This window comes from Chlorocebus sabaeus, chromosome 27, assembly GCF_047675955.1.
Source record: "Chlorocebus sabaeus isolate Y175 chromosome 27, mChlSab1.0.hap1, whole genome shotgun sequence".
NCBI lineage: Eukaryota > Metazoa > Chordata > Mammalia > Primates > Cercopithecidae > Chlorocebus > Chlorocebus sabaeus.
The window spans coordinates 33,394,668-33,422,267 of record NC_132930.1 but is presented as its reverse complement, the minus strand read 5'-3'; the positions used below and the strand labels follow the sequence as shown (position 1 = coordinate 33,422,267).

Sequence of the window (27,600 nt, the reverse complement as noted above, 5' to 3'; positions counted from 1 at the left end):
GATTCTAGTGTACTCATCTCTGACTGCTGTATATAAGACGTGATTTGATTAAAGAAGACAGACAACAAGTGCATGTATTAGGAACAACATTCTGAATACTCACAAGTAGTTATCTTGCACACTTAACCCTAGGCCAGAGGACACGGGGCAACCACACAGGAAAAGGATACCAGGACAGGGTCCATGGAGTTTTGCTTATACCACAAAAGGAGTTTTAAGGCAGTTTAATTCAAGGCTGCGAAAACTACGTCTATGACATAAACATGACATTCAAAAATAACTCAGCCTTTCAAATGTCCCCAATACCAACAAATCAACAAAGTAGTCAAGATGACAGCCACTGTCAAGGACAGATAAACAGTCTCGAAAGCGATCCAACATGACACCGCCATAGCAGGGACTATGCAGAGCCCTCCCTATGCAGTTAACACAGATTGACGGATGCTATTTGCAGGCCGCCAGTCTTGCATGTTTTCACTTCACATATACGTATTACACTGTCCTAGGAGAGCAAATGCACGTTATGTGAGAGAACAATAGGACTCATTATCTCGTTCCACAAACAGGGGTTACAGAAAACACAAGGCTGGACAAGGCCACACTGAAACGGGTTAGTGACTTTTCTGGCAGGCCCCTCACAGGCACGGAGATGAGGCCTAAAAATATGCTGGGGTGAGTTCCGTCCTTCCTTCCGTAGTTACCACCTGGATTAGGCTTCCTGAGCTCGGTCGGTTTTTCCCTGTGATCCAGTCATGGAAGGTTCTGGAACAAAAAAGAAAGTTTTTTTTTTTACATTCTCAAAGCAAAAATCTGGGCACATGCTGACATTCACAATGACAGCTTGTAGAGTGGGGGAAAGGGGTGGCACAGCAGCGACTGTTTAAAAGCCACTAACGGCTGGGCGCCATGGCTCACACCTGTGATCCCAACACTTTGGGAGGCTAAGGTGGGCAGATCGCTTGAGGTTAGGAGTTTGAGACCAGCCTGGCCAATATGATGAAACTCCATCTCTACTAAAAATACAAAAATTAGCCGTGGCAGCATGTGCCTGTAATCCTAGCTACCTGGGAGGCTAAGGAAGGAGAATCACTTGAACCCGGGAAGCAGAGGTTGCAGTGAGCTGAGGTTGCACCATTGCACTCCAGCCTGGGCATCACGGTGAGACTCCATCTCACAAAACATAATAAATAAATAAATAAATAAATGCCACTAAAGGTCAGGCATTATGGCTCACACCTGTGATCCCAGCACTTTGGGAGGCCAAGGCAGGAGGATCGCTTGAGCCCAGGTGTTTGAGACCAGCCAGGACACAATGGCAAGACCCTGTCTCCAAAAAAATAATAAAAAATCAATAAAAGCCAGTAGGCATGATGGACACATACTGAGGCCTCCCGTGAGTTCAGTGGTATACTCATTCTAATCTCTGAGTGGCAGGATTTGGCATGAGTTTAACTTTCATTTTGGTATTTTTCTACATTGTTGGAATTCTTTTGTGATTTTAAAAGATTTTAATTTGGCCAGGCGTGGTGGCTCACACCTGTAATCTCAGCAATTTGGGAGGCTGAGGCAGGTGGATCACTTGAGCCCAGGAGTTTGAGACCAGCCTGGGCAACCAGGTGAAACCCCACCTCTAAAAAACTACAAAAAATACCTGGGCATGGTGGCACATGCCTGTAATCCCAGCTACTCAGGAGGCTGTGGTGGGACAATTGCTTGAGCCCCAAAGATCAAGGCTGGGGTAAGCCGTAATCATGACACTGCACTCTAGCCTGGGTGACTGAGTGAGACCCTGTCTCAAAAAAAAAAAATTGTTTTTAAAGATTTTAATTAGTTCATTCAAAGAGAGAGACATATGCACAATACTTCGCTATATTACCCTCTCAGAAATTTATGAGAGAAAGAGACATAATTCATTTATTTGGCATTTTTTAAATCAATATTTAGAGAGTACCCGCCGCTGCGCCAAACAATGGAAAAAGAGATACAAAAAAACAGACTATTACAATAAAATGTTAAATACGGTAACAGGGGCATTTCACAAATCTGAGGAGAGGAGCAACTGACCCCACTTGCAGCAGTCAAAAACACCCTGTAAGAAGACAGGAATGAAAAAGGGCAAAAGAAATTCACAAGAAACAAGAAGTAGATGATAATTCTTTAACACAAAACATTTACATTTGAGTACATCATCCATTTTGACAATGTACCAGCTGAAACTTCGGACCTTCATTAACTGGAAAGCGCTCAGCAGTTCCTTCCCGGGAGACTCCCAGTGCCAATCTGGAACCTTCTGGGCCAGCGCTGATGTCTGAAGGTCCAGTCATTCAGGCCCCCACTCTGGGGTTTGAATGAGCTCATTTGAGCACATGGGCTCAAAAAACAAAGCGTTGCTAAAACTCTCTAAAGTACTGTCATGTGTCACGGTCTCATCTCTGGGGACAGGGCAGGGCTTGGTGAGGGAAGGCTCTGAAAGAGACCAGTGCTGTTTTGATGTGTAGGGTTTTGTGTGTTGGTTACGCATGTTTTTTTGTTGTTTTTTTTATTCTTTAAGTTCTAGGGTACATGTGCACAGCATGCCGGTTAGCTACACAGGTATACATGTGCCACGTTGGTTTGCTGCAATGCATGTTTTAAATGGTCTTACTTCTCCGTCACCCTCATCTGCAGCGTGGATAGGTGAGAGAGAATGCCATTCTAATTGGGGATGGTAGAAGAAGAATGTGCTCGCCGACATCTCAAAGCAAACTTTATGCCAACTTTTCTGAGAGTTTTCAAATACCACAAATGGGTGGATGTGATCTCTAGAACAAAGGGGCCTGTGACAGCCCATCCTCTGTGGGTCTGTGGCTCAGCACGAGTTCAGACACAAGACCCCAGATGTTCCATCTAGAGTCTAGGTCTTAGATCAATATCTCAAGCGTGGTTGGGAGTGTCGGCCTTTAAAAAGAAATTCAAACACTAACATGATTCAAAGCTTGATTTCCTCTACAACTTCAATTTTTTTCTTGCAAATCAAGCATTAGCATGATTCCTGGCATAGACAGAAATAACTATCAGCAGACCAGTTAAGACCATCGGCTCTGCAGCCATACCACTTGCGTCAGATCCTGGCTGTGCTGTGTGACCTTAGGCAAGTGACTTAGCCCCTGCCATCCCTCCAAGTCTCTAAGCCTCTCTAAACAAAAATGACAGCTCCTCCCTCAGAGTTTGCTATGAGCATTAAATCAGAGTTATGAAGTGCTTAGAATGGTGGCCGGGACATAAAAAGTGCTCTGTAAGTACATGTTTCAAACATAAAATGCAAGTCCCAAATTTCTCCCGATTGAATTTAAATGAGATTGTAACATCAGGCCAGAAGCACACTGGTATATTCACAAACATCTCTGACAAACAGTCGTCAAAGCAGTTTACACAGAGGCACAGCTGGGTCAGGCTGTCACCGTGACCCTCTCGGCCCCCCTGCTCCATGAGGGCAGGGATCCCATCTTCGTCCTGACCCCAGGGCCGAGCGCAGCACCTGGCCCACAGCGGGTGCTCGATGAACACATGCTTACTAACTAGAGGGGCTTTGGGAACTGACACCTAAACAAACACAAAAGAGGAATTCAGCTCTCTGTTTCATGAGCGTTCAAATGCCACCCATATTCACAAATGGGCGAAAAGGATTTCGGAAATAAAGGGCTCTTTCTGTGGGTCTGTGGCTCGACACTGATTCAGACATGTGCCCCAGGCCATCCACCTGGTGTCCCCCTCCCCCATGGAGGCTCCTCGTCACAGCAGTAACGACACAACTGCAGCTGGGGATCACTGAAAACTTGCTATGGCCAGACACTGTGCCGAGTGCTTGGCACACACTATCACATTTAATCCTCCTAACAAGCACGATGGACCTCATGATCCAGGTGGGGAAACTGAGGCCTCAGTCAATAATGTGCTCAGCGTGGCCGCTGGGGAGGGAGGGAGCCAGGATTCACATCGGCACTACCCATTCCACCACTCTGCTGCCTGTCTCCAAGTCCAGCTACCCTGAGATTCCGTCTGATGGGCGATGAGTCCCAGAGACCTCCCAAGACCACCCTGATGACCTCAGGGAACACAGACTTGTCCTCTGGACCACAGCAAGGCAGAGAATAGGGGCTGGAAGCTGCTCAGTCATGGACATGACTATAATACTCACTCAACTAGGAATTCTAAGGGTGTCCAGGAGCTGAAGTCAGCCTCAGGCATTGATTTCCTGTTCATTGGGGTATCCAGGGTAACCCTGCAATGGACACAGATAAGCACGTCATTCATGTCGCCCCTTTATAACAACAGGTGCCCAGTCCTCCTTGGCCAGGAAAACGCAAACATACAGCATGACAACCTAGAGCCTCTGGCACCGAGGGTGCTATTTACATGGAAAGATCAGCCAGGAAGATAAGCAGAGAGAGAGCAGGAAGCTGTCCCCGCTAGCAAAGGCCAGATCTGAGCATAATTCAATAAGGTGCGCTGTGGCTCACCACTTAGGCAGGTAAGAACAAAACAAAAGGAGCCACATTTTGCCTTTTTTAAAAAGAGTCTTCACTGAATTAAACTGCTTTGTTGCTGTATCTTTATTCACTCCCTAACATGTAGCACACTCATTTCTAAGGATTTAAGGTAGTTATATGCCTTTCAATATGAGAATACTGAAATACTAAAATTTTAAATATGTGGCTATTTTCCACAGAACCTTAAGATTTTTGGCAGGAGAATACAGAATTCAGATATGCATGAATCTCCCAAGAACATTCGGGCCTCAGGAATCATTCGAATCATTCAAAACAGCTGTGGGAATCATGTTACAGAATCACAGAACCTCATAACTAAAAGGGAACCAGAAAGTTAATCAGTGCAGTCCCTACAGTCTCAGCATCCCTTTATAATAGGACCACAGGCAAGAGGCAAGCCTGCTGGTGCTAGAAGCCTTCCAGTGAGAGGAAACAGCCTCCCTCCAAAGCAGCTGCCTCTGCCTGGGACGGCTGATGGGGGACTGTCCCCTGATGGCCAACAGAAACACCTCCAACAGTTTCCCATATTCTCTCTCTCTCACATACACCCATACGCCATGTAATGACTTGAAAGACAGAGCTACATATATTAAAAAATAACATGTGTAGTCTAATTTTAAAAGAAGAAATCATGAACGGAGAAAATAAAGGGAGAGGAAAAAAAGAGGCAAAAAAGACAGACCCATCCAACCAGCCAATCAAACATTCTGGACAGCCCAGGAGAACCCAAAACTTGAAGTATTGCTATGGTCTGAATGTATCCCCCCTCAAACTCACATACAAAATGCAATCTGCAACATAATCGTATTGAGAGGTGGGGTCTGCAGGAGACAATTGGGGGCCTTTCGGAGGGGATTAGCATGCTTATAAAGGAAGCTGGAGGAAGCCCATTTGCCCCTTCCACCATGTGAGCACATATAGAAGTCGCCATCTGTGAGGAATGAGCCCTCGCCAGGCACCAAATCTGCTGGCGTCTTCATCTTGGACTTCCCAGCCTCCAGAACTGTGAGCAATACATTTCTGCTGTTTATAAGTCACCCAGTCTAAGGTATTTTGTTAGAGCAATTCAAACAGATTAAGATAATAAGTATCCTAAGAGACTTTGGTATGTTTCAGAGCCCGAGGTGAGAACACACACAGGTCACTTGTGGAAAGCTACAGTCAGGCAAACAAACGGTCACCCACAGCAGTGGGGCCGAGGTGGGTAGTGGCCAGGGAACCCCAAGCACTTACGGAAGCACAGCGATGGCGGCTGCCCTGGGCGGCATGCCGCTGTTCTTCCCAGCCAGGCTCTGGCAGAGCTGGTGAACAGCACCCTTGGCCATGCCGTACCCGATCATACCTGGGAAATGGGGAGAAGATGGCTCAGTGACCACTGGTGGCCAGGGGGACAGCAAGGACATGCAATCTTCTCTTGAGATCTCTCGTCCCTGAAAACTTTATAAATAGTTGTGTCTGGCCTCCTCCAGGCCGGACGCCCTCACCAACCCCCACCAAAAAATGGCAAAGAGCCATGAGAAAGAGGGGATGGGAATAGGTGGGTTGGGAGTTATGGCGTCTGGCCAGTTTCCAAGAACACAGGCTTCACACAGGCCACAGGTACGTCCAAGATGCAGCATTCCAGGGTCCAGAAGAGGCCAGGAAGAAAAGATAAATGAACATTTATGGGGAGAAAGTGAAGGGGACATGACATTTCAAGTGTACCTACTATGCATCTAACACTTAACATTTATCACAAAAGCCAAAAGGTTGATTTATTTTTATTCTTAGGAAACCAAGACTCAGACAGGTGGAGTACATGCCAGGCTCACACACAAACGTGTGTCAAAGCTGATAGAGAGGTTAAAGCCCAGGCAAGAACTGGGTTCTGAACCCTTTGATCACTAAATGCTGGTGAGCACCTGGCACACAGAGGCACTTAATGGGACAGCAAAATCAAGCAGTTATTTGTAACACAGGCCTTGAAGTCAAATTAGACACATTCAAGTCCCAGTTCCTCCACTTACCACTAAAGAAATTCTGGGCAAGTTCCCAAAACCTCTCTAATCCTCAGTTGCTGCATCTGTAAAATGGGTTTGAGGTGTTTTCCAACACAATCAATTCTCTAAGTCTCCAGACACCAACTGGGTGTCTGACAATTCACTTAGAACTCCCGGCTAGGTGCGGTACCTCATGCCTTTAATACCAGCATTTTGGGAAGCTGAGGCAGGAGAATCCTTTGGGCCCAAGAGTTCAAGACCAGCCTGGGCAACATAGTGGGACCCCATCTCTACAAAAATTAGCCATGCCTGGTGGTACATGCCTGTGGTCCCAGCTACTCAGGAAACTGAAGTGGGAGGTTCACTTGAGCCTGGGGGAGGTCAAGGCTGCAATTAGCTATGATTACGTCATTGTACTCCAGTCTGATTTGAGGGCTCGGTCTCACAAGACCTACCCTACTTCAGATGCCAGTCACAAGTCCTGGGCCACTTAGACTTCTGACCAACAGACTAAATCGGGGGTTTGCACAACAACCTCTTCAGGTACAATAATTTGCTAGAATGGCTGGAAGAACTCAGGCAAACATTTTTTTTTTTTTAATAGTTCCCGGTTTATTATAATAAAAGGATATAACTCAGGAACAGCCAGGTGGAATGACACAGAGGCAGGGTAGGAGAGGGGGTGGGCATGGAACTTCCATGACTGCTCCAACCACGCCACCCTCCCAGCGCCTCCAACCCAGACACTCATCACATCTGGAAGGTTTTATACAGCTTAATCTCCAGCCCCACTCCCTTCCAGGACGTTGGTAAGTGGAGCTGAAATTTCTAACCGCCTAATCGCTTGATCATTCCAGGAGGTAGCTCCATCCTGAGGCTGTCTAGGGGCCTCAACCTACTAATCACCTTATCAGTATAAACTCAGGTGTGATCCAGAGGGGCTCATTACGACACACAGGAATAGAGTACTTAATTCCGAGCACACCCTTAGCACAGGACAGGCACTCAATGAATGTTTCCCATCAAATCAATAGAAGTAATGTGCCCTGGAACTCGAATACCTGGCTTTGTGTCCAGGCAACACTGCTTGCTAGTGACTGACACTGGGAGAGGCTACTAAACTTGGAATCCTCGGTTTCCCACTCCATGAAATGAGAATGACAATCCCAAATCCTAACAACAATCAAATAAAATACCATCTACAAGTGTAGCAGACAGGGAGGGTCTCCAGGGACTATAGGAGTTTCAACAGCTTGAACAATCAGCCTGTTTCATAGCCTAGTTTTTCCCACAACTTGCATGGAATCCAGTCAACTGGTCAGGTGAAACCAGCAACTTAGAGATGATCCCAAGTGGACTTTCCTCATTACCATGCTACAGCTTCATCACCAGAACATGTGACTATGTGCTGGCATGATGACTCACTGCATCTGTGCCCCTGGGACCCCTCCTCCACATGCCGTGACACACCCTCTCCCCTCTCCATCACCCCAGGAAACCCTCCTGGGAGAGACGCTGCTTTGGAGAATACTTCCAGCATCCTCCTTAATTATGTCAAGTAATAAAGCTCCATTGATTGTTTTTTTTCCAGGTTAACAAATCCCCTTTGCACAGTACTGAGCACAGAGGAACACTCAGTCCTGGCCATTATTGTCATTCATGACTCTCAGCAGGTCACTGGCAACTCTTTTTCCACGGACAGCAATAAGGAGTTGCAAAAAGGGTCAACTTGGAATTCAAAAAGTGCAGCCCTAACTCCTGCTTTTCCAGCCACCAAAAAAAAAAAATCACAGGTTCTGTAGGCCCGCTTTTCCGTCTGTAAATGGGAGCGGTAACTCAGATCACAATTTATTCACAAGGCCGTGCTGAGGATGGAGGGAGACCGCATCCAAGAAGGGCGTTGGAAACCATGGAGGGCACGCACAGAACCCGATCAGTGTGGAGGGAGCCCAGCCTGGTGTAGGAATGGCTTTGCTCAGCACCTTGCCAGGGAGATATTCTCCCAGTGACTGCAGCAGGGAGCGGGTGATGCTTCTCCCACTCTCCCAGCTCATCATTATTCATATTACAATGCATAATTCCTCTCCAGATCAAGCAGTCATCTGCGGCCCATCAGGGGCATTTCCTTCCTTATCAGCGATGGAAGGACTGTGACATGATTGGGAAGGTGACAACTCTGGCCTTAACACCATCAAACCAACCTGTCATCACTCTGCTGCCTGTAAAGCCAGAGCCTGGAAAGGGGCAGCCATGGACCACCTGCTCCCGGGCATCAAAACCCACTTACCACACCCCATGTCACGGAGCCTCTTCCATGTGGGAATCCCTAGGCTCAGTGTTAGAAAGACAAAGAAGCACAAGGCAGCTCTCTGGCTCCCAGGAACGGCACGGCACACCAGAAAGAACCCAGAATCTGGACTTCAAGGCCAGGGCTTGGAACCCAGGTGTTTCCTCACCACTGCGACTTGGGCGAGCAGCTCTTTCAGCCTCTGGTTCTTCCCTGCTAAATGGGATCTAATGCCCAGGTCATAGGCTTTCCTGAAGACGACATGAAACGTGACACACCTCATAAACTCAAAAGGGCTCTTTCATTCCCAGAAGAAAGTAAGTTCCACAGAGGCAGGGATTTTAATTGTTTTGTTTACCAATGTATCCCAAATCAAAAGGTGGCATTCAATAAATACTTTATTTGGCCAGGTAAGGTAGTTCAGGCTTGTAATCCCAGCAGTTTAGGAGGCTGAGGCAAGTGGATCTCTTGAGCCCAGGAGTTTGAGACCAGCCTGGGCAACATGGCGAAACCCTGTCTCCACAAAAAATGCAAAAATCAGCCAGGTGTGATGGCGCGCACCTGTAGTCTCGGCTACCCAGCAGGCTGAGGTGGAAGGATGGCTGGAGTCCAGGAGGTCGAGGCTGTAGTGAGCCAAGATCATGCCACTGCACTCCAGCCTGAGTGACAGAGCCAGACCATGTCTCCAAAAAAAAAAAAGTAAAATAAATAAATACTTTATTCATTGCTTTCAGAAAAGAATAGGTGGGTTTCTCAAAGGAGGATAATGGGGCTTAATCAAATGGTGGGCACTCCAAAACGGTGGGAATGAAAAAACAAACTGGGGCCGGGCACGGTGGCTCACACCTGTAATCCCAGCACTTTGGGAGGCCAAGGCGGATGGATCACCTGAGGTTGGGAGCTCAACACCAGCCTGACCAACACGGGGAAACCCCGTCTCTACTAAAAATACAAAATTAGCTGGGGGTGGTAGTGCGTGCCTGTAATCCCAGCTGCTCTGGAGGCTGAGGGAACAGAATTGCTTGAATCCAGGAGGCAGAGGTTGTGGTGAGCCAAGATTGCGCCATTGCACTCCAGCCTGGGCAACAAGGGCAAAACTCCGTCTCAAAAAAAAAAAAAAAACAAAACGAACAAACTGGTAGCTCTGTTCATTAAAACTATGGTAGGTGATTCTCAGTAATTTATGAATTTCTCAATACTCCAGACAAACTAACTTTTAAATTATTTAATCTATGATGAAGTGAAAAGAGTAAGGCACAGAAAAGCCTCTATTGAGTCATCAAATTTTGGTGCTTTTCTTTTTTTTTTTTTTTTTTTTATGAGACAATCTTACTCTGTTGCCCAGGCTGGAGTGCAATGGTGCAATCTCAGCTCACTGCATCCTTGACCTCCAGGGCTCAAGCAATCCTCCCACCTCAGCCTCTTTTTTTGTTTGTTTGGAGACAGAGTTTCACTCTGTCACCCAGGTTGGAGTGCAGTGGTACGATCTCGGCTCACTGCAACCACCGCCTCCCAGGTTCAAGCGATTCTCCTGCCTCAGCCTCCTGAGTAGCCGGGATTACAGGTGCCTGCCATGATGTCTGATTATTTTTGTATTCTTTAGTAGAGACGGGGTTTCACCATGTTGGCCAGGGTGGTCTCGAAGTCAGGTGAACCGCCCACCGTGGCCTCCCAAAGTGCTGCGATTACAGGCATGAGCCATTGCACTCTCCCAAATTATGGTGCTTTTTAAAAAGTATATGAGTATGGCATGGGCGCACACTAGAATGGCACAGAATGCTTCCAGAAGGACACCCAAGAAGCCACCACTGTAGTTGGGTCTGGGAGGGAGTGCCATAGAGATCAGGGGTGTGAGTAGGAGAGCGTCTTCCTATTCATTGTATTTCTTTTAGTGCCAAGTGAATTTTTACTACATGCATTGGTTAGTTTTCCAATTTAAAAATTGATTAATTAAATTACTTAAATAAAAACTAAGACAGTGCCTTCTTAGCTTTCCCCATAAGCTCTACTTGTCAAAGCAAGTCCTTTTCCAAGACCCTATTTGAATCAGCTCCCTCAACAAAACCTTTTCAGAGGTGGACTCACCCCGCCAAGAGCACCGTGCTTAAACTGTAATTTAGCCCGGTCTCACACTCAAACCACCCGCACGCCTGCTGCCCGCAGAAGGCTCTCAATATAACTATAAAATTATCTCAATATAATTATATTATCAGTAATTGTTACAATTACTGATTATAATTATACATTAATTACTGATCAATTTAGTACTCAGATCCATCTGCTACTAACTAGCCAGGTTGTCTTACAGAAAGCACCTAAAATCACTGAACTTTGGTTTTTTCCCTCTGTAATCAAGGGAAAATAATAGCACCTACTTTACAGACACCTCTAGTGATGAAATAAGATCAGGCTTAGCCCGACAAGCCAAGCATCCAGAAGACAGATGCCTAAAAAGATTTCTTCCTTCCTTTTTCTCCAAGTCTATGGAGGTATAACTGAAATACAACACACTTAAACATGTTTAGGGTGTACCATTTGAGCAAATTTTGACATTGTGTATACCCGCTACCGATTGGTCTTCCTTTCCTCCCACTATTTGATGACTATTTGCTGACTGAATCAAGGGTTGCCTTTTATTAGGGTAGGTTTCCCTCTGCCCTGCAGGCCGTGGCAGGAATGAGGTCTCTTTCCTCTTTATGTTCCCCCACTGCACCCAACTGTAGCTGCTCACTAAATGCTGCTATCACAGCAACAAGAAGGAAGGGTGAATCATTGTAAACCTCTCCACCTTCTGAAAACTACTATTTCTTCCAGAGGACATAGGCCTCCCTAAAATCCTCGGCACACGCACTGTTTAAAATGTAATCGCTGTGGAGGCATCACGGGTCCAGCAGGAGGCGGGAGGATCACAGCCCAGCCAAGGAACCAATCACAAAACTGCTTCAACAACAACCTCAAATTGCAAAAGAGGGTCAAGGTCTCAAAGAGCTATTTGGAAGCACAAGAAGAATATTTCACCATCCCTAGCTTCTCTGTTTAATCAGGGGGCAGTACAAAAATATAACAAACTCTTCAGTGATTAAAATAAACCAGGGCATAAGTGCTCATTAATCCAGCCCTGGTCCTCAAAGTCCCAGAGCTCGCTCTCCACTCCATTCAAACAACACAACACAAGAGCAGGGACTCTGACGAAGGAAAGAAACAAGCAAATGGCAACCATAATGGCCTAATTCTACAGAATGACCTTTCCTTGGGCACACAAAAGGAGTTATTTGTCAGATATGGAAAAAAGGCATTTCACTAAGAAGGTCAACACTTCCAAATTATTAAATAATCGATGAGGTCCCCCAAAAGTGATTTCCAATCACAGCACAGATCCTTTAATGGTAAAAAGTGACCACCATTTTAATACAGTTTATCCTACATTAGACAGTCTAGAAATACAACTTTGGAAATAGGAGGGTGAGGTTTTCTCCGTGAAAACCTCAAGTTTTCCAAGTGAAAAACTTCTCATGTGCGAACAAATCTTCTTGAGTTTGAGGGACTATTAATCCTGATTCATCGTTTACTTTCAAACTGTAGATCAATTTCCTCAGATTTTTCTGAGGTCTGCAGCATACTTAAAAGATCTCATGACTCAAATTATTAATAGCTTAACAAAATCTAACTTAAGAGCTTAAAGATGAACAAATTCTTTAACATCTGAGGCAGGAATAGCTGGGCAGAAGTAAGCCTGGAGTAAATAATAATGATGGCTTACACTTACTGTTGACTCTCTGTAATACCTTTCTCGTCCGTTTAGATCCATTAAGGCATTTACAAGGCACAACCACTATATATATAAAGGAGACATTATTTAACCTTATTTTATAGATAACAAAACGGAGGCTCAGAAAGGCGAAGTAACTTACCAAATGTGTCAGTAAGTGGCAGGGCCTTACCAGAAGACCAATGTGCATGGTTCCAGAGCCTACAGTCTTAACCACTACCCGAAATGTAATCAAAGGATGCTTGCAAACCAAAGGAAAGTAGGAGACTCTTCTGTCATTTAGAAAAATCAGTCTTGGCCGGGCGCGGTGGCTCAAGCCTGTAATCCCAGCACTTTGGGAGGCCGAGACGGGTGGATCACGAGGTCAGGAGATCGAGACCATCCTGGCTAACCTGGTGAAACCCCGTCTCTACTAAAAAAATACAAAAAAAAACTAGCCAGGCGAGGTGGCGGATGCCTGTAGTCCCAGCTACTCGGGAGGCTGAGGCAGGAGAATGGCGTAAACCCGGGAGGCGGAGCTTGCAGTGAGCTGAGATCCGGCCACTGCACTCCAGCCTGGACAACAGGAAAACAAAAAAAATCAGTCTTTCCATATAGCTTAGAAGGTAGATAAGCTCTGGAAAACTTTGTAATTTTGAGTTGGTCTGGTGATAATTTCCAGGCCTTCTCCCTGCAGAAAATAAAACTCTCTTCCTCCTCATCAAAAAAAACAAAAAAGAAAAAAAGAAAAACCAGTCTTTCCATCCTAGGGTTTTGTTTTTTTTAAATGTCAAGCTATGACTCATTTCTCTGTTTACTTTCTAGTGCCTCTGCCCATGTCATCTTAAATAAAAATCAGATCTCAACCAACCAGACAGCTAACATTTACACAGCTTTAATGATTGCTATGGCCACGGACTTGTAACATCACACGCTCTAAGAAACGGAAGAAGAAAATGAGAGGCAAGGTATTGCTAGCAGTCACGGCCTCACAGTTCGGTGAGTTACATTAAAATTCAGAAGGGGCCTGGCGTAGTGGCTCGTGCCGGTAATACTCAGTGCTCTGGGAGGACAAGGCAAGAGCATCACCTGAAGCCAGGAATTTGAGACCAGCCTGGGCACCATAGCGAGACCCTGTTTCTACCAAAAATAGAAAAATTAGCCAGGCATGGCAGTGTGTGCCTGCAGTCCCAGCTACTCAGGAGGCCAAGGCAAAGGATTGCTTGAGCCCAGGCGTTCCAAGCTGCAGTGAGCTAGGATCGTACCACTACATTCCTGCCTGGGTGAGAGACCCTGCCTCTAAGAACATAAATAACTGAGAAGGGTCCCAAGGTCTCTGTCACTTACTAGAGAGTCAAAGAAAGCTCCCATTTTTCTTAAAGAAGAGTTCAACTTAGATAGTTGAGGTAGACACTTCCTGTCTCCCTATGCTGCCGCTGTCTACGCCGGCTTAAATTCCTTTAGCCCTATCCCACAGGGAGTGCTATGGGCTGAAATGCATCCCCCCAACATTCATATATTGCAGTCCTAACTCCCAGTACCTCAGAATGTGACTGTATTCGAAGGTCTTTAAAGAGGCAACAAAGTTAAAATGAGCTCATTAAGGTGGGCCCTAGTCCAACATGCCTGGTGTCCTTAAAAGAGGAAGAAACGAGGACACAGACACACAGAGGGAAGACCACGTGCAGACAAAAGGAGAAGACAGCCATCTATAAGAGGATTCAGAAGGAGCCAGCCCCGCGGATACCTTGATCTCCAGACTTTTAGCCTCCAGAGTTACGAGAAAATAAATCTCTGTTGTTTAAGCCACCCAAGCAAATTAATACCGGTCATAAAAAATGCAAAAGAAATGACATAATGGAAAAAGCACACAGTTGGTAAACTATTAGGGTTTTGGTTCGAGTCAGTCTGCAACTTATTTACTGCACAAACCCAGACAAGTTACTTAACTCTCCAAGTTTTAGTTTCCTAACCTGTAAACTGAAAAAGATAATATTGATGAGATTCAAGTGAGAATATATGTGAAGTGAAAAGAGTGAAGACTTTTATAAGACCTACCATTTATTGTGAATAACAGTAAGACTTACCATTTATGGGTGCCTACCATGTGGACTTTCTACATAGCAACACCTCTACAGTTTTACAGCACTCTTCAAGTTAGATGTCATTATCACTATTTTACAATTAAGGAAACTACAGTAGACATCTGGTCAGAGACCAAAGAACTGGTTCAGGGTCACACATCTAGGGTAAAGAATCCACCCTCAACTCTCTCATTCCCTCTTTTTTTTTTTTTTTTTTTTTTTTTTTAATATAGAGACAGGGGCTCACTATGTTGCCCAGGCTGGTCTTGAACTCCTGGGCTCAAGCAATCCTCCTGCTTCGGCCTCCCAAAAGAGCTGGAATTACAGGTGTGAGCCACCGTACTGGCCAAACGAACCTCTCTCACTCTAAAACCTATGCTATTTCCAGCTGCTAAGCTGCTTCCCTGGAACACATGGATACAATGTGATACTAATAATCCATGTTGATTAATTTCCACTACACCATTCATTCCAGTGTAGATCACAGATAAATACACTAAATGGGGGGTGCCAGATCACAGTGTTCCTTACCACCATAAACATGAGGACAGGCAAACAAAAGATCGGAACTCTTCTCCCTAAAATGATTCAGGCCCAAAAGAAGGCAAAATCCATCCATCTGTGAAGCACCTTAGAGGGTAAAGGCTTTAACAATCCTCATCCCATGAAGTGCCCAGCAGCCCCAGCAAGCAAGGTAAGCACCCCCATCTCACAGATGGGGAAATAAAGGCTTACCAGGAGTCCCATCCAGGGCAGCCTTTGCACCAGCCAAAGTCAGGAGGCCTCCTTCCTTGAGATGCTTGGTAGCCAGATGGCTGGAGATGGTCGAGGTCCATATGCTCTGCTTCCACATCAGGTCACAGTTCTTAAAGAGAGCTGAGTGAAAAAACATGTGGGCTCAGCATTCCCAGAAAAGAAACCAAAAGGTGAGCTCAACTCACACAGCCTCACACTCAGGGAAGCCCTCTCTCCTGGTCCCCAGGTCCCTGTCTACAGCAAGGTCTAATACAAACAGCACAGGGATCAGTGGTCAGAGACACGGGTTCAAACCCAGGCCATGGGATCACCCAAGGTTCAGTTTCCTTACCTATACACCGGCAAAATGTTGGCCAATAAATTTTAGCAAATAAACCTGGAGTTCACTGATTTGCTGGACTGGCTTTAATTCAAAGATTGTTTTATTTTATGAATGGTATCAGATTTGTAATAAGAACCTGTATGTCTACGTCAGGTTTTCTCTGATAAAAATCCAAGGGCCTATTACTATACAGCTATAAAGAGGGCTTTCACTGAGCTACATATTTTATGGCTGAAAGTTTAATGTTAGCTTTAAAGACTCTTTAAAAGAAAGCTAAAATAACAACCATTTCACACTCGTTTTAACTCCCTGGCCTTGCCAGAGACATAAGGAAGAACAAATGGTAACATATGTCACACCACCAACTGGGCGACTCAAAGGGCATGTGGTACCTGGTGATCAAAAAAGGATCACCTCCTGATACAGGAGGGGTCGGTAGGTGATAAACAAGGAATTGCATTTCCCCACTAAAAAAGACTAGGAAAAAACCTGATGGATCCATATTTATCATTACTCTCACGTTGACATGTGGGTCGCAGAATATCAATGTATTTTTAAATGGCTTTGGCTAATAAATGTAGAAGGGAGGACAGAATCAGAAAACTACCATTTTCGGACCCCTGATAGAATAAGTGCTTCAGGCAGAGATTATCAACAAATGCCAAAAACCACTGGGTGAAAAGTATAATACTTGGGAAACAGGACATTGGCACACAATGCTACAGTACCATACATCCCACATATGAATTACTTCTGCAAACAGAAAAAAAGTACCTTTATAATGGAAGTCTGGCAGTTGCCATCTCAACCAAGCATCAAATTTGGCATCCCTAAGGGTAGGGCAAGCTGCCATGCTGAGCTTCCCAGGTGATGGCATATAAGTTACACACCATCACTCAGGAAGAATTTGCACCTCAAGAATGTTTATGCTAAATCTAACTGAGTTTCTAGACCCAAATTCCAGTTCATGGGGAACACCAAGGATAGAGGAACAAGTCAAACAGCACCTTAAAGAAAAGTTCAGACAAGTTCAGAATGTGAGACATCCTATATGAAAACTCTTAAGGACTTGACACAAAGTCTTATCACAGGGAATTTTTTTTTAATTCTACATTTTCTAGATTAAGAGACTAAAAACAACATAATGCAGTACATAAACCTTGAGTGGAATATGTTTAGGGAAAAAGAATTATAACAGACATGGAATAAACTGGGGTAATTTTAATGTGGGCTCAATATCATTAATCTTAGATAATCACTGTTAATTTTCTTAGGTACGATGGTACCCTAATAATGTAGGACGGGCTTATTCTTTGGAGAAACACGCTGAAATATAGTGAGGCGTAAACTTACTTTCAAACAGTTAACAAAAAAATGCACAACGTACACAGGCACAAGAAAACAAGCTCAACTCAAGTACAGCAAATGTTAACAGTTACTGAATCTAGATGGAGCATATAAGGGTGTTCACTGAACTGTTCTTTCAACTTTTCTGGTATGTTTAGAAATGTTCATAATGAAAAGTTGAAAAATAGGCCAGGCGCAATGGCTCATGCCTGTAACCCCAGCACTTTGGGAGGCTGACGGGGGTGGATCACCTGAGGTCAAGAATTCAAGACCAGCCTGGCCAACATGGTGAAATCCCGTCTCTACCAAAAATACAAAAAATTAGCTGGGTGTGCTGGTGGGCACCTGTAATCTCAGCTACTCGGGAGGCTGAGGCAGAAGAATTGCTTGAACCTGGGGGGCGGAGGTTGCAGTGAGCTGAGATTGCACCATTGCACTCCAGCCTGCGACAGAGCAAGACTCTGTCTTAAAGAAAAGAAAAGAAAAAAGAAAAGAAAAGAAAAGAGAAAAGAAAAGGAAAAGAAAAGATGAAAAAAGGAATCAGCTTTAGTAAAAACTCAAGTTTGACTTCTTCGGACTTTCTAAATGATCTCTGCACTTCCTACACATCCTCCAATGCCTGAATAGCACATGACCTGGGGCACAGGCCACGCTGATTTCATTCTGACTCGACTTTAAACTCAAACTCAATGCCCCCATCCCCTCACGTCCTCCAGGGAAAGTTTCTTTTTTATCCATAAAATGGACTAAGAGCATTAATCACTCTCTCCCCGAGCAACTGTAAAGATTCTGGGATATATACAGAAACACAGCTGGCCTGTCACCTAGTCCATACACAATCCTTGTCAGCTGCACAAAGAACAAAGCAGAACGAATGAGTGACTCAGGACAGGACTCACACTTGGATTTGGCATTGCCCCCGGCCCATCCTCCAGCAACGCAAAGAATTGCATCCACCTTCTCTTCACCCAAGAGCTTTCCAACCTCAGCAGTCACCTTCAACACAGGAACAAAAAAATGTATAAACTGTAAGGTAAGCCAACACAGCCTAGCATCTTTACAGATACTCAGTTTCTTTTTGTCTTCTTTTTAAGCCAGTTTACAGGACCTGGCAATTAACACTTTGAAAATTAGATGGAAGACTAAGCTCTGATGAGCATTTCAGACTTCGAAGCCCAAGTACACTTCAGTGTAATTTTTAAAAAACAATCTAGAGTCTCTCGGTATACATTCTGAAAGGTAGAGGCATGAGCATCCCTTGAAATAAAACAATTAATAAATAAAAGTAGGGAAAGGTTAATTTTAAAAAGCACCTAGAGCTTCACTGCCCATACTTAACATCCTGGTATATTTCTTTCCAGACTTTCTTCACAAATCACAGGATTATAATCCAAAATGGTCAACCCTATTTTCCCCACCCCCATCCAAAAATCCCTTTAACTGCAACTCTGAAAAAAATGCCAATGAAAAATTGTAAGAAAAATCAAGAGAAAGAAATATACAGTCAATAGCAATATGTTGGTAATATTAAGTACACGGGAGTTCACTTTAATGATCTCTCTGCTTCTGTTTGTTTGAGATTTTAAAGCATTGAAAATAAAGGTATGCCCTCTTCTTAAAATTTATTAAAAGAACAGTCTGTCAGGACAGGCAATTCTGGCCATCCACCATGACTCTTCCATATTTCCCTGGAATGGCTGAGACAGAACATCCCAATTGCTTCATTAAGATCAATCTTCTTAAGATTTCTTTTTTTTTGAGATGGAGTTTGGCTCATCTCCCAGGTTGGAGTGTGATAGCGCCATCTCGGCTCACTACAACCTCCACCTCCCGGGTTCAAGTGATTCTCCTGCCTCAGCTTCCTGAGTAGTTGGGATTACAGGTGCCTGCCGCCATGCCCAGCTAATTTTTGTATTTTTAGTAGAGATGGGGTTTCAGCATGTTGGCCAGGCTTGTCTCAAACTCCTGACCTCAGGTGATTCGCCTGCCTCGGCCTCTCAAAGTGCTGGGATTACAGGATTGAGCTACCATGGCTGGCCCAATCTTCTTAAGATTTAAATCGGCCTGGGCACAGTGGCTCATGCCTGTAGTCCCAGCACTTTGGGAGGCAGAGGCAGAAGGATCACTTGAGCCCAGAAGTTCAAGACCAGCCCGGACAACACAACAAGACCTCATCCCTATATTTAATTTGTTTAAAAAAAAAGACTTAAATCAACACCCTGTGTCTCTCCCAGCAGGAACATTTCAGTTGATTACCTCTTTCCCCAGTTTCATGACAAAACTGAATGTTACGCTGTTTGTTCAGAAATTCTGAAGGTTGGGGGTATGGTGGAGAAGGTACTCCTCTTCCTTTGGTGGAGTAGCGGAAGAGGGAAGAGACTTTCAAAGCTAAGTTTACAAGCACAAACGCATCTCTCAATCTTTGTCTTAGAGATGCACTCTACTGTCAAGCCTTGAGTGGGGACAACCTCCACATTCAATCTACAGGGACATTAGAAACCTGTAATTAATCAGAGCAGAAGAGACACTGAACAGACACCAATTACAGAGACCCGCACCTGGCAGGGCTGCTGCTCTCCAAGCTCAGGCACAGCCCTTCCATTTCGTTTTGGCTTTTATTACTTCATTTTTTGTTTGTTTTGTAGAGAAGGTTAGGCTCTGTTGCCCAGACTGGAGGGCAGTGGTATGATCTCGGCTCACTGCAACCTCTGCCTTCCAAGCTCAAGCCACCCTCCCACCTCAGCCTCCCAAGTAGCTGGGACTACAGTGCCACCACATTCAGTTAATTTTTGTATTTTTTTTGTAGAGATGGGGTTTCGCCATGTTGCACAGGCTGGTCTCAAACTCCTGGGCTCAAGTGATCCTCCTGCCTCGGATTCCCAAAGTGCTAGGATTACAGGTATGAGGCCCTGCACCCAGCCATTTTAGCCTTTATTACTTTATTCACATGAAACGATTTTGCTTTAAGGCATCTTAGCATAGCAGTTAAGAGAACAGCTGTCAGACCCCCACTGCCCGTGTCCAAATACTGGCTATGCAACCTTTTATCTGTTTGACCTTGGACAAATACCAGGGCCTTTCTGTGCCTCAGTTACCCCCTTTTAAAAGGGGGATAAAATTAGAAGCTTTGTTTTGGGATGTAATGAAGACTACATGTGTTAATGAAAATAAAGCACTGAGAATGGTGCCTGGCAACTAACAATGCCATGTTAACTTTCACTACTAAATTCACTAAGGCCAATCTGTATCACTTAGGTATGGGAACATTGAGACCACACTAAGAAAAATAAGAACAACAAAAATGAAGTGCTAAACTAAGTCATCTGGCTTTTACATTCCAATCTATGTCAAACTGACACTTCAGAAAGAGCAAAGGAGTAGCACAGTTGTGCTCACAGTTTTATGTTCAAAATTTGTAGATTTATACATGTATATTTTGGAGAGACAGACTGGAAGGAAATATAAATAAATGATTAACTATATGTTAGAACTATAAATGATTTCCCTTTTCTTTTTGCTTAGTTGTATTTTCTATATCATACATGCATCACTTCTAAAATTTTAAAAATTTGTTATAAAAAACAGATAAGCATCATAAAACATCAGTACTGAGATTACCAGGGAGAGGGCAACTAAATGAAAAGCAGACCCACATGCAGACCAAGCAGCACCTGAACTTACTAAAGTTCGTATCTGGAGATCTATGATCCTGACCCCCCCACCGAGCAGCTCGTTGGCCTTGTCACTTAGTCGCTGCCAACTTATCTTCTCACAGCTGTAAAATGGCCTGCTGCCTGCCACTGAGAGGTTGGGAAAATATGGCGCCTCACACAGTGATGTGAAGTTATCCTTGGGAATGTGGGCTGCAGCACTAAAAACCATTAAACACAGAGTCAGTTTGGCACAGTGGCTACTCAGGAGGTCCCAGCTATTCGGGAGAGCAAAGCAGAAGGATCCTTTGAGCCCAGGAGTTTCAGTCCAGCCTGGGCAACACAGTGAGAACCTGACTCAAAAGTCATCCAGGCAGCTAACCAGAAGGGCTTCTCAAATAAGTTAAGCACGGCTTAAGAGCATCTAAGATTTTCTTTCTTTTTTTTTTTTTTTTTTTGAGACAGAGTCTCACTCTGTCACCCAGGCTGGAGTGCAGTGGCACAATCACGGCTCACTGCAACCTCTGCCTCCTGGGTTCAAGCGATTCTCCTGCCTCAGCCTCCTGAGTAGCTGGGACTACAGGCACGCGCCACCATGCTCAGCTAATTTTTGTATTTTTAGTAGAGACGTGGTTTCACCACGTTGGCCAGGATGGTCTCGATCTCCTGACCTCGTGATCTGCCCATCTCAGCCTTCCAAAGTGCTGGGTGAGCCACCGCACCCAGCCTAGAGCATCTAAAATATTTATAGCAGGATATCCATCAAACTGTTAATAGTGCGTCCTTCTGGGAAATGATACTATGATGGGGAGAAAAGGGACAGTTTCACAGTTTATTTCTATAAAACTATTTACATAGTTTTGTTGGACTTTTGTTTTATAATATGCATATAATTTTATAATTAAAAATAACCTGTTTTGTTAGCGTTCATGCTGTGAACTGGGTAACTCTACTTTTTAGAATGTATCCTAAATAATCAGATACGTGGGCCAGGTGCAGTGGCTCACACCTATTTGGGAGGCAGAGGTAGGTGGATAACTCTGAGGTCGGAAGTTCAAGACCAGCCTGGCCAACATGGCAAAACCCTGTCTCTACTAAAAATACAAAAACGTTAGCCAGGCATTGGGGTGCATGCCTGTAATCCCAGCTACTCAAGAGGCTGAGGCATAAGAACCATTTGAACCCGGGAGGAAGAGGTTGCAGTGAGCTGAGACTGTGCCACTACACTCCAGCATCAACAACAGAGCAAGACTCTTAAAACAAAAAAATAGGCCGGGCACGGTGGCTCACACCTGTAATCCCAACACTTTGGGAGTCCGAGGCAGGCAGATCACGACGTCAGGAGATCGAGACCATCCTGGCTAACACAGCAAAACCCCGTCTCTACTAAAAATATAAAAAATTAGCCGGGCATGGTGGCGGGCACCTGTAGTCCCAGGTACTCGGGTGGCTGAGGCAGGAGAATGGCATGAACCGGGAGGCGGAGCTTGCAGTGAGCCGAGATCCGGCCACTGCACTCCAGCCTGGGGAACAGAGCGAGACTCCGTCTCAAAAAATAATAATAATAATTATTATTATTATTATAATCAGATATGTAGACAAAGATGTTCATCACAACATTCTTAATATAGTAAAAGACAAATCCTGCAAAAAAACTCAAATGTACAATAAACAGAAACTAAGTAAACTGTGGCCATTCCACAAAATGGAATATCACACATCTACAAAGAGGTTTTTTCAGTAATCTGGAGAAGTATTTAAGTATAGAAAACAAAAACACAAAGCTGACCAGAAACTATAAAACACAAAATTACCTAAACTTATAAAAGGAGTAACATACAATATGCGTAGAAAACGACAAGAAAATAGGTCCAAACATTAACAGTGAACTAATTCAAAATGATTATATAATTTATCTTTGTATCATTTCTCACTTTTTCCAAATTTTCCTCAATGAGCACAAATGGCTTTCCTAATTAGAGAAACAATATCTTTAAAAAAAGGAAGAATAGGCCAGGCACGGCAGCTCATGCCTGTAAACTGAGCACTTTGAGAGGCCGAGGCAGGCTGATCACAAGGTCAGGAGTTCAAGACCAGTCTGGCCAACACAGTGAAACCCTGTCTCTACTAAAAATACAAAAAATTAGCCGGATGTGAAGGTGGGCACAGTGGCGGAAACCGGCAATCCCAGCTACTCGGGAGGCTGAGGCAGGAGAATTGCTTCAACCCGGGAGGCAGAGGTTGCAGTGAACGGAGATCGCACCACTGCGCTAGAGGCTGGGTGACAGAGCAACACTCCATCTCGGGGGAAAAAAAAAAAAGGAGAACATACAGCCAGTGGTCACCTCTCCCCAGGGTTCCCCTCACAACGTTTGGGGGCCTTTTTGAAATTACCTGGTCAGCCTGCTCAGTGAACGAGTCTGTCATTTTAACAACGATGCTAGCGCTGGCCTCTTCATTCTCCACCACATCAATGCTGGCAACCCACTGGAAGGAGAAAACAGCTTTGGTTAAGAGGCAGTGAGTTGTTATTCCATGAAAGAGTCACACAGAAATGAGGGGAGTTGGCCAGATGTAGTGGTTCACGTCTGTAATGCCAGCACTTTGGGAGCCGATGTGGGAGGATCTCTTGAGGCCAAGAGTTTGAGACCAGCCTGGGCAACATAGCAAGACCCAGTCTCTACAAAAAAATGTTAAAATTGCCAGGTGTGGTGGCACATGCCTGTAGTCCCAGCTACCCGGGAGGTTGAGGCGAGAGGATCACTTGAGCCCAGGAGTTGGCGAGTGCAGTGAGCTATGATCGCACCACTGTACTCCGGGCAGGGCGGCAGAAGGAGGCCTTATCTCCATTTAAAAAAAAAAGAAAAAGAAAGGAGGAGACTGGAGACAGGTAAGAAGCTTAAATGAAAACTCACCAGAGAAAGAAACTAGCAACCCGACCTCTCGCACACGTTCCAGGGACACCTGTCTTTGGCCAGCCTACCCCATATTGGGCTCCATCCCAGGACCTCCTACCTCCAAACACTCCCCTCCTCCTCCACATTCACCTCTAAAACACAAACCCTGCTGTTACCCAAATCTGCAATTGTAACAGAACACAGCAATAAATAGGGGGAAAAAATAAGTGCAGCTGTGTTCCAATACATCTTCAGAGCTGAAATGTGAATTTCATATAATTTTCACATAAAACAAAATATCTTTCCTCATTTGATTTTACTTTCAACCCCCTGAAAATGTAAAACCATTCTTAACTCTTGGGCTGCACAAAAATAGGTGGCAGACCAGATTCAGCCCACAGAGGATCCCTGCCCTACAGCAGAGAGGGATGGGTTTTAGGATTGGAAATCAGATCAGGTTTGAATCCCAGCTCTGCCAAATGGCTTTCTCACTCCGATGTTGGGCAGAGGTTCCCAACAAAAGAGGTTGTTTGTTGATGATTAACAGGGGCAGTGTAAGAATTAAATGAAATGGAAGAAGATAAAGCTCCTGGCACAGGTGATGCTCAGTCCTTACTCAGGCAGGGTCTCTTGGTCTGAAGTCCGCAGAGATCATTATCTCTACCATAAGCTGTAAACACAGCATCTATTCATCAATATTTGTTATATTATTAATTAACTTGTTATCCCACGGGGGATTCTGAAACAATGAAAAGTCTCCATCATCCTAGCCCTCCCTAAGATGGCAGGAAGAATTTGGAGTAGAAAGACCAAGAGCCAGAGGTAAACCAGCTCTCCAGATTCTGCCAAGACCAAGTGCCACCACCAGGAGAAAGCACAGCCTTCACCCTCTAACACGTGACGCTAACGGGATCTACTACCTTAAAGTTATTGGGAGCATTAAGAGTCTATGGGAACTCTGGTACTGGGAGCACAGTGCCTGGCCCTTGGCAGAAGTGCTGCCTCTGTCACCAGCATACATCTCCTGAAGACCTGGGAAAGCGCCCTCATCAGTGTCCCCAGGCTCTGAGCACATGGGTGGCAGGAAGGGAGTGGTGTGACTGAATTATTTAGAAGCATATTCCTGTACCAGATTCTGAGAAAGGAGAAAACCTTGATAAACGTACACTATTTGGGTGATGATTACACTAAAAGCCCAGACTTCACCACTACACAACATAGCCATGTAACTAAACTGTACTTGTGCCCCTAAATCTATAAAAATTAGATAAGTGTTTTTTTGTTTTGTTTTTTTTGTTTTTTTTAAAGAAAATCCTGAGATCCTTTTTCTGGTCCCAGGGGAACTCTTGCCCAGGCTGCTGCTGCTGCTAAGTTCCCAGAACGCTGCCCCTGGCAGGGTCTCCACCGGGAAAGTGCTGAGGCCTGCTGAGTGGCTGGGGTCAAGGGTCTTTGGCCATGGATCAGCTCTGCTCCGACTTGCTGCCTCCTGGAAACTGACACCTGACTATGCAAAGTAGTTGAAATAGTCTTTGCAAAGCAAAGAAGCCGTCAGCGTTTTTCCATGCTGAGACTTCAAACTGTCAGATCCAAGGGGGCTAAAAGAACAGGGGTGGGTAGTAACAGTAACATTAATAACCAGCATTTAAACAGTTTTTACCAGGCGTCAGGTAATTTATGTGCAACGACACCAATTATCTCATCTAATCCTCACAACTCTATCAGAATCTCCATTTTACAAATGGGGAAACTGAGGTCCTAGGGCGTTAAGTAATCAATACGCGGTCTCACGACTAGTAACCGGGACTGGGCTGTCTCATTCCAAAGCCTCCCTTTTACACTCTCTCTCCGTCCTCTCACCCCCGCTCCCGTCCCTCCCCTTTGGAATTCTCTTCCGAGTCACGCCGGACTTTTTGGGTCTGGTGGAGGCCTAGGGAGCACCTCCTTGGAGAGCAAAGGCCCAGCGCCCTGGGACTGGCGTGCGCACGCACTCCGAAACAGGTATAGACGCGAGACCTGTGCGCGCACGTGCAAGCAACACGGGTCAAGCGGCGCACAGGGGCACCCAGCTTCCTCTAGACTGCCCCCGTCGGGCTCCACACGAAAGCCCTAGCCACCCCCGCGGAGACCCAGCAGCTCCCAGCCCGCAGCCATTACCCAGTTGCGGGCCCGAAACGCCTCCACGCATCGAGAACCCAGCGCGCCCCTGCCGCCGTATACCAGCACCCGGCGCGCCTCGCCTGCAGCCGCCGCCGCCATCCTGCTCCTGGCGGGCCTGGCTACCGCAGCTCCGACTGCCTCGAGCCCGAGCGCCGCGCCCCGCCCCGCCCCGGCCGGCCAACCCCGCCAAGAGGGAACGCGCGGCGGCCGCGTCCCGCTCCGCGCCCGCTGCTGCCGCCTAGCGCGCTGCCACGCTCGGGGCGCCCCGCCACCCGGAGTGACTGTAACCTCGGTCAGGCCCTGCCCCGGGGACGGGGATTTGGCGAAGCCCCGCCTCCCACCCGCGGGCAAGTGCTGAGACCCGGGGCGTGCAGCGAATGGGGCTAAGGGCCAGGAGGGTGGAGAGCGGGTGTTTTACGAGCATTAATTTGTGAAGTGTAAGCATGTGAAATATAGTATAGTACAATTTTCGACCACTGGGCAATTTTTTATTTTTAATTGTGCATCAAAATAGAGATTTAAATATCCCTACCTGCCAAAAAAAACGGAAGAGGTCGCTAGGCTCAAGGAGCTGAAAGTTCACTGCGGAGACGAGGCAAACCACGCTAGGTCTTATTTCTTCTATCTAACCGTACATTTATACCCATTAATCCAAATGGCCTTTTTACCACATGAAACTCATCGTCAGACACAGATCCTGGCATTTTCTCCCATGTATATTAGTTATTTCTGCCCATGGCCTGTATCTCTAACTCAGAGCCTCTGAACTACAGCACTACTGACATTTTGGGCCAGATAATTATTTGTGACAGGTGCTGCCCTGGGCATTGTGGGATATTTACAGCATCCCTGGCCTGCATACACTAGAAGTCAATAGCTAGCCCCTACCCCTCACTCATGACAAAAATATCTCCACATTTTACCAGTTGCCTCCTAGGGGGAAATTCATCACTGATAGAGAACCAGAGCTCTAACACTCTCATAACTTTCTTGGTAGCAGAACCCTGTATTATATACATCTTTGTGCCACTTCCCACACACAGAGCCTTGTACACAGCAGACACAGATGTTTGTTCAGTAAACTTGTGCCAGGTAGAGCACACAGAAATATGTCACTAGAGAAGAGGATGCAGCCAGCAGCACATTTTGTTGTCAGAAGCTTCATTATCAGAAATAGAACTGCTAGGAGGCTGGGTGGAGAGGAAAGCACCGTCGATTTAGTGCCCGTTATATCCAAGGCACTGTGCTAAGTGATCTGCCTGCGCTATTTCATTTTACTCCACACGATAATCGTATGCAGATTAGAAAGCTGAGGCATGAGAGTCTCAGACACTTGTCCAGAAGAGTGGGAATTTGAACCCAGGTCTTCAATGGCTAGAGTTCCACTTAACCACACCTTTGTTCAGCAAGGCAAAGGCTTGTTGGGAATCAAGTATTTCCCTTAGAGTTTTTCTGAAAACAATTGCTTAACCCTCAAAACACCAGAAGTTGACACAGGTCCATCACTGACGGCAGAAATATGACTCGATATTTATGGATGACCTGTTAAAGCATGCTTAATGTTAAAATAAGAATGTGAACTAACATTATTGATCACTTATTAATGTGCCAAGCAGTCTTCTGAGCCTTTTATATGTGTTCTGTTATTTTTTTATCGGAAAAACATTTGCTGTTTCAAAGTCACTTGGATGAAGATGAGCTGTTGTAATTCAAAGACCCGAATTTCAGCCCCAGCACCGACATCCAGTTTTCCGTGAGAGAAATGGCTGAAATCGTACATCTCCTGTTTACCATTAAGGGTTGTTGAAGCATCAGAGGTGAGCAAGCATACGGTCAAAGCATTT

At 45.3% G+C, this 27,600-nt stretch overlaps 1 protein-coding gene across 1 annotated transcript; it reads right to left on the bottom strand.

Annotated features, from left to right (window-relative positions):
* Window positions 1–209: 209 nt before the first annotated feature.
* Window positions 210–25,930, bottom strand: QDPR (quinoid dihydropteridine reductase). The gene is made up of 7 exons (XM_008017808.3): window positions 25,754–25,930; window positions 23,097–23,189; window positions 17,952–18,048; window positions 15,363–15,503; window positions 5,763–5,871; window positions 4,178–4,261; window positions 210–762 (listed from the first exon to the last, which is right to left on the bottom strand). Exons 1-7 carry the CDS (start codon window positions 25,853–25,855, stop codon window positions 657–659), a joined length of 732 nt encoding a protein of 243 aa, XP_008015999.1. The 5' UTR covers window positions 25,856–25,930; the 3' UTR covers window positions 210–656.
* Between the last annotated feature and the right edge of the window lie 1,670 nt (window positions 25,931–27,600).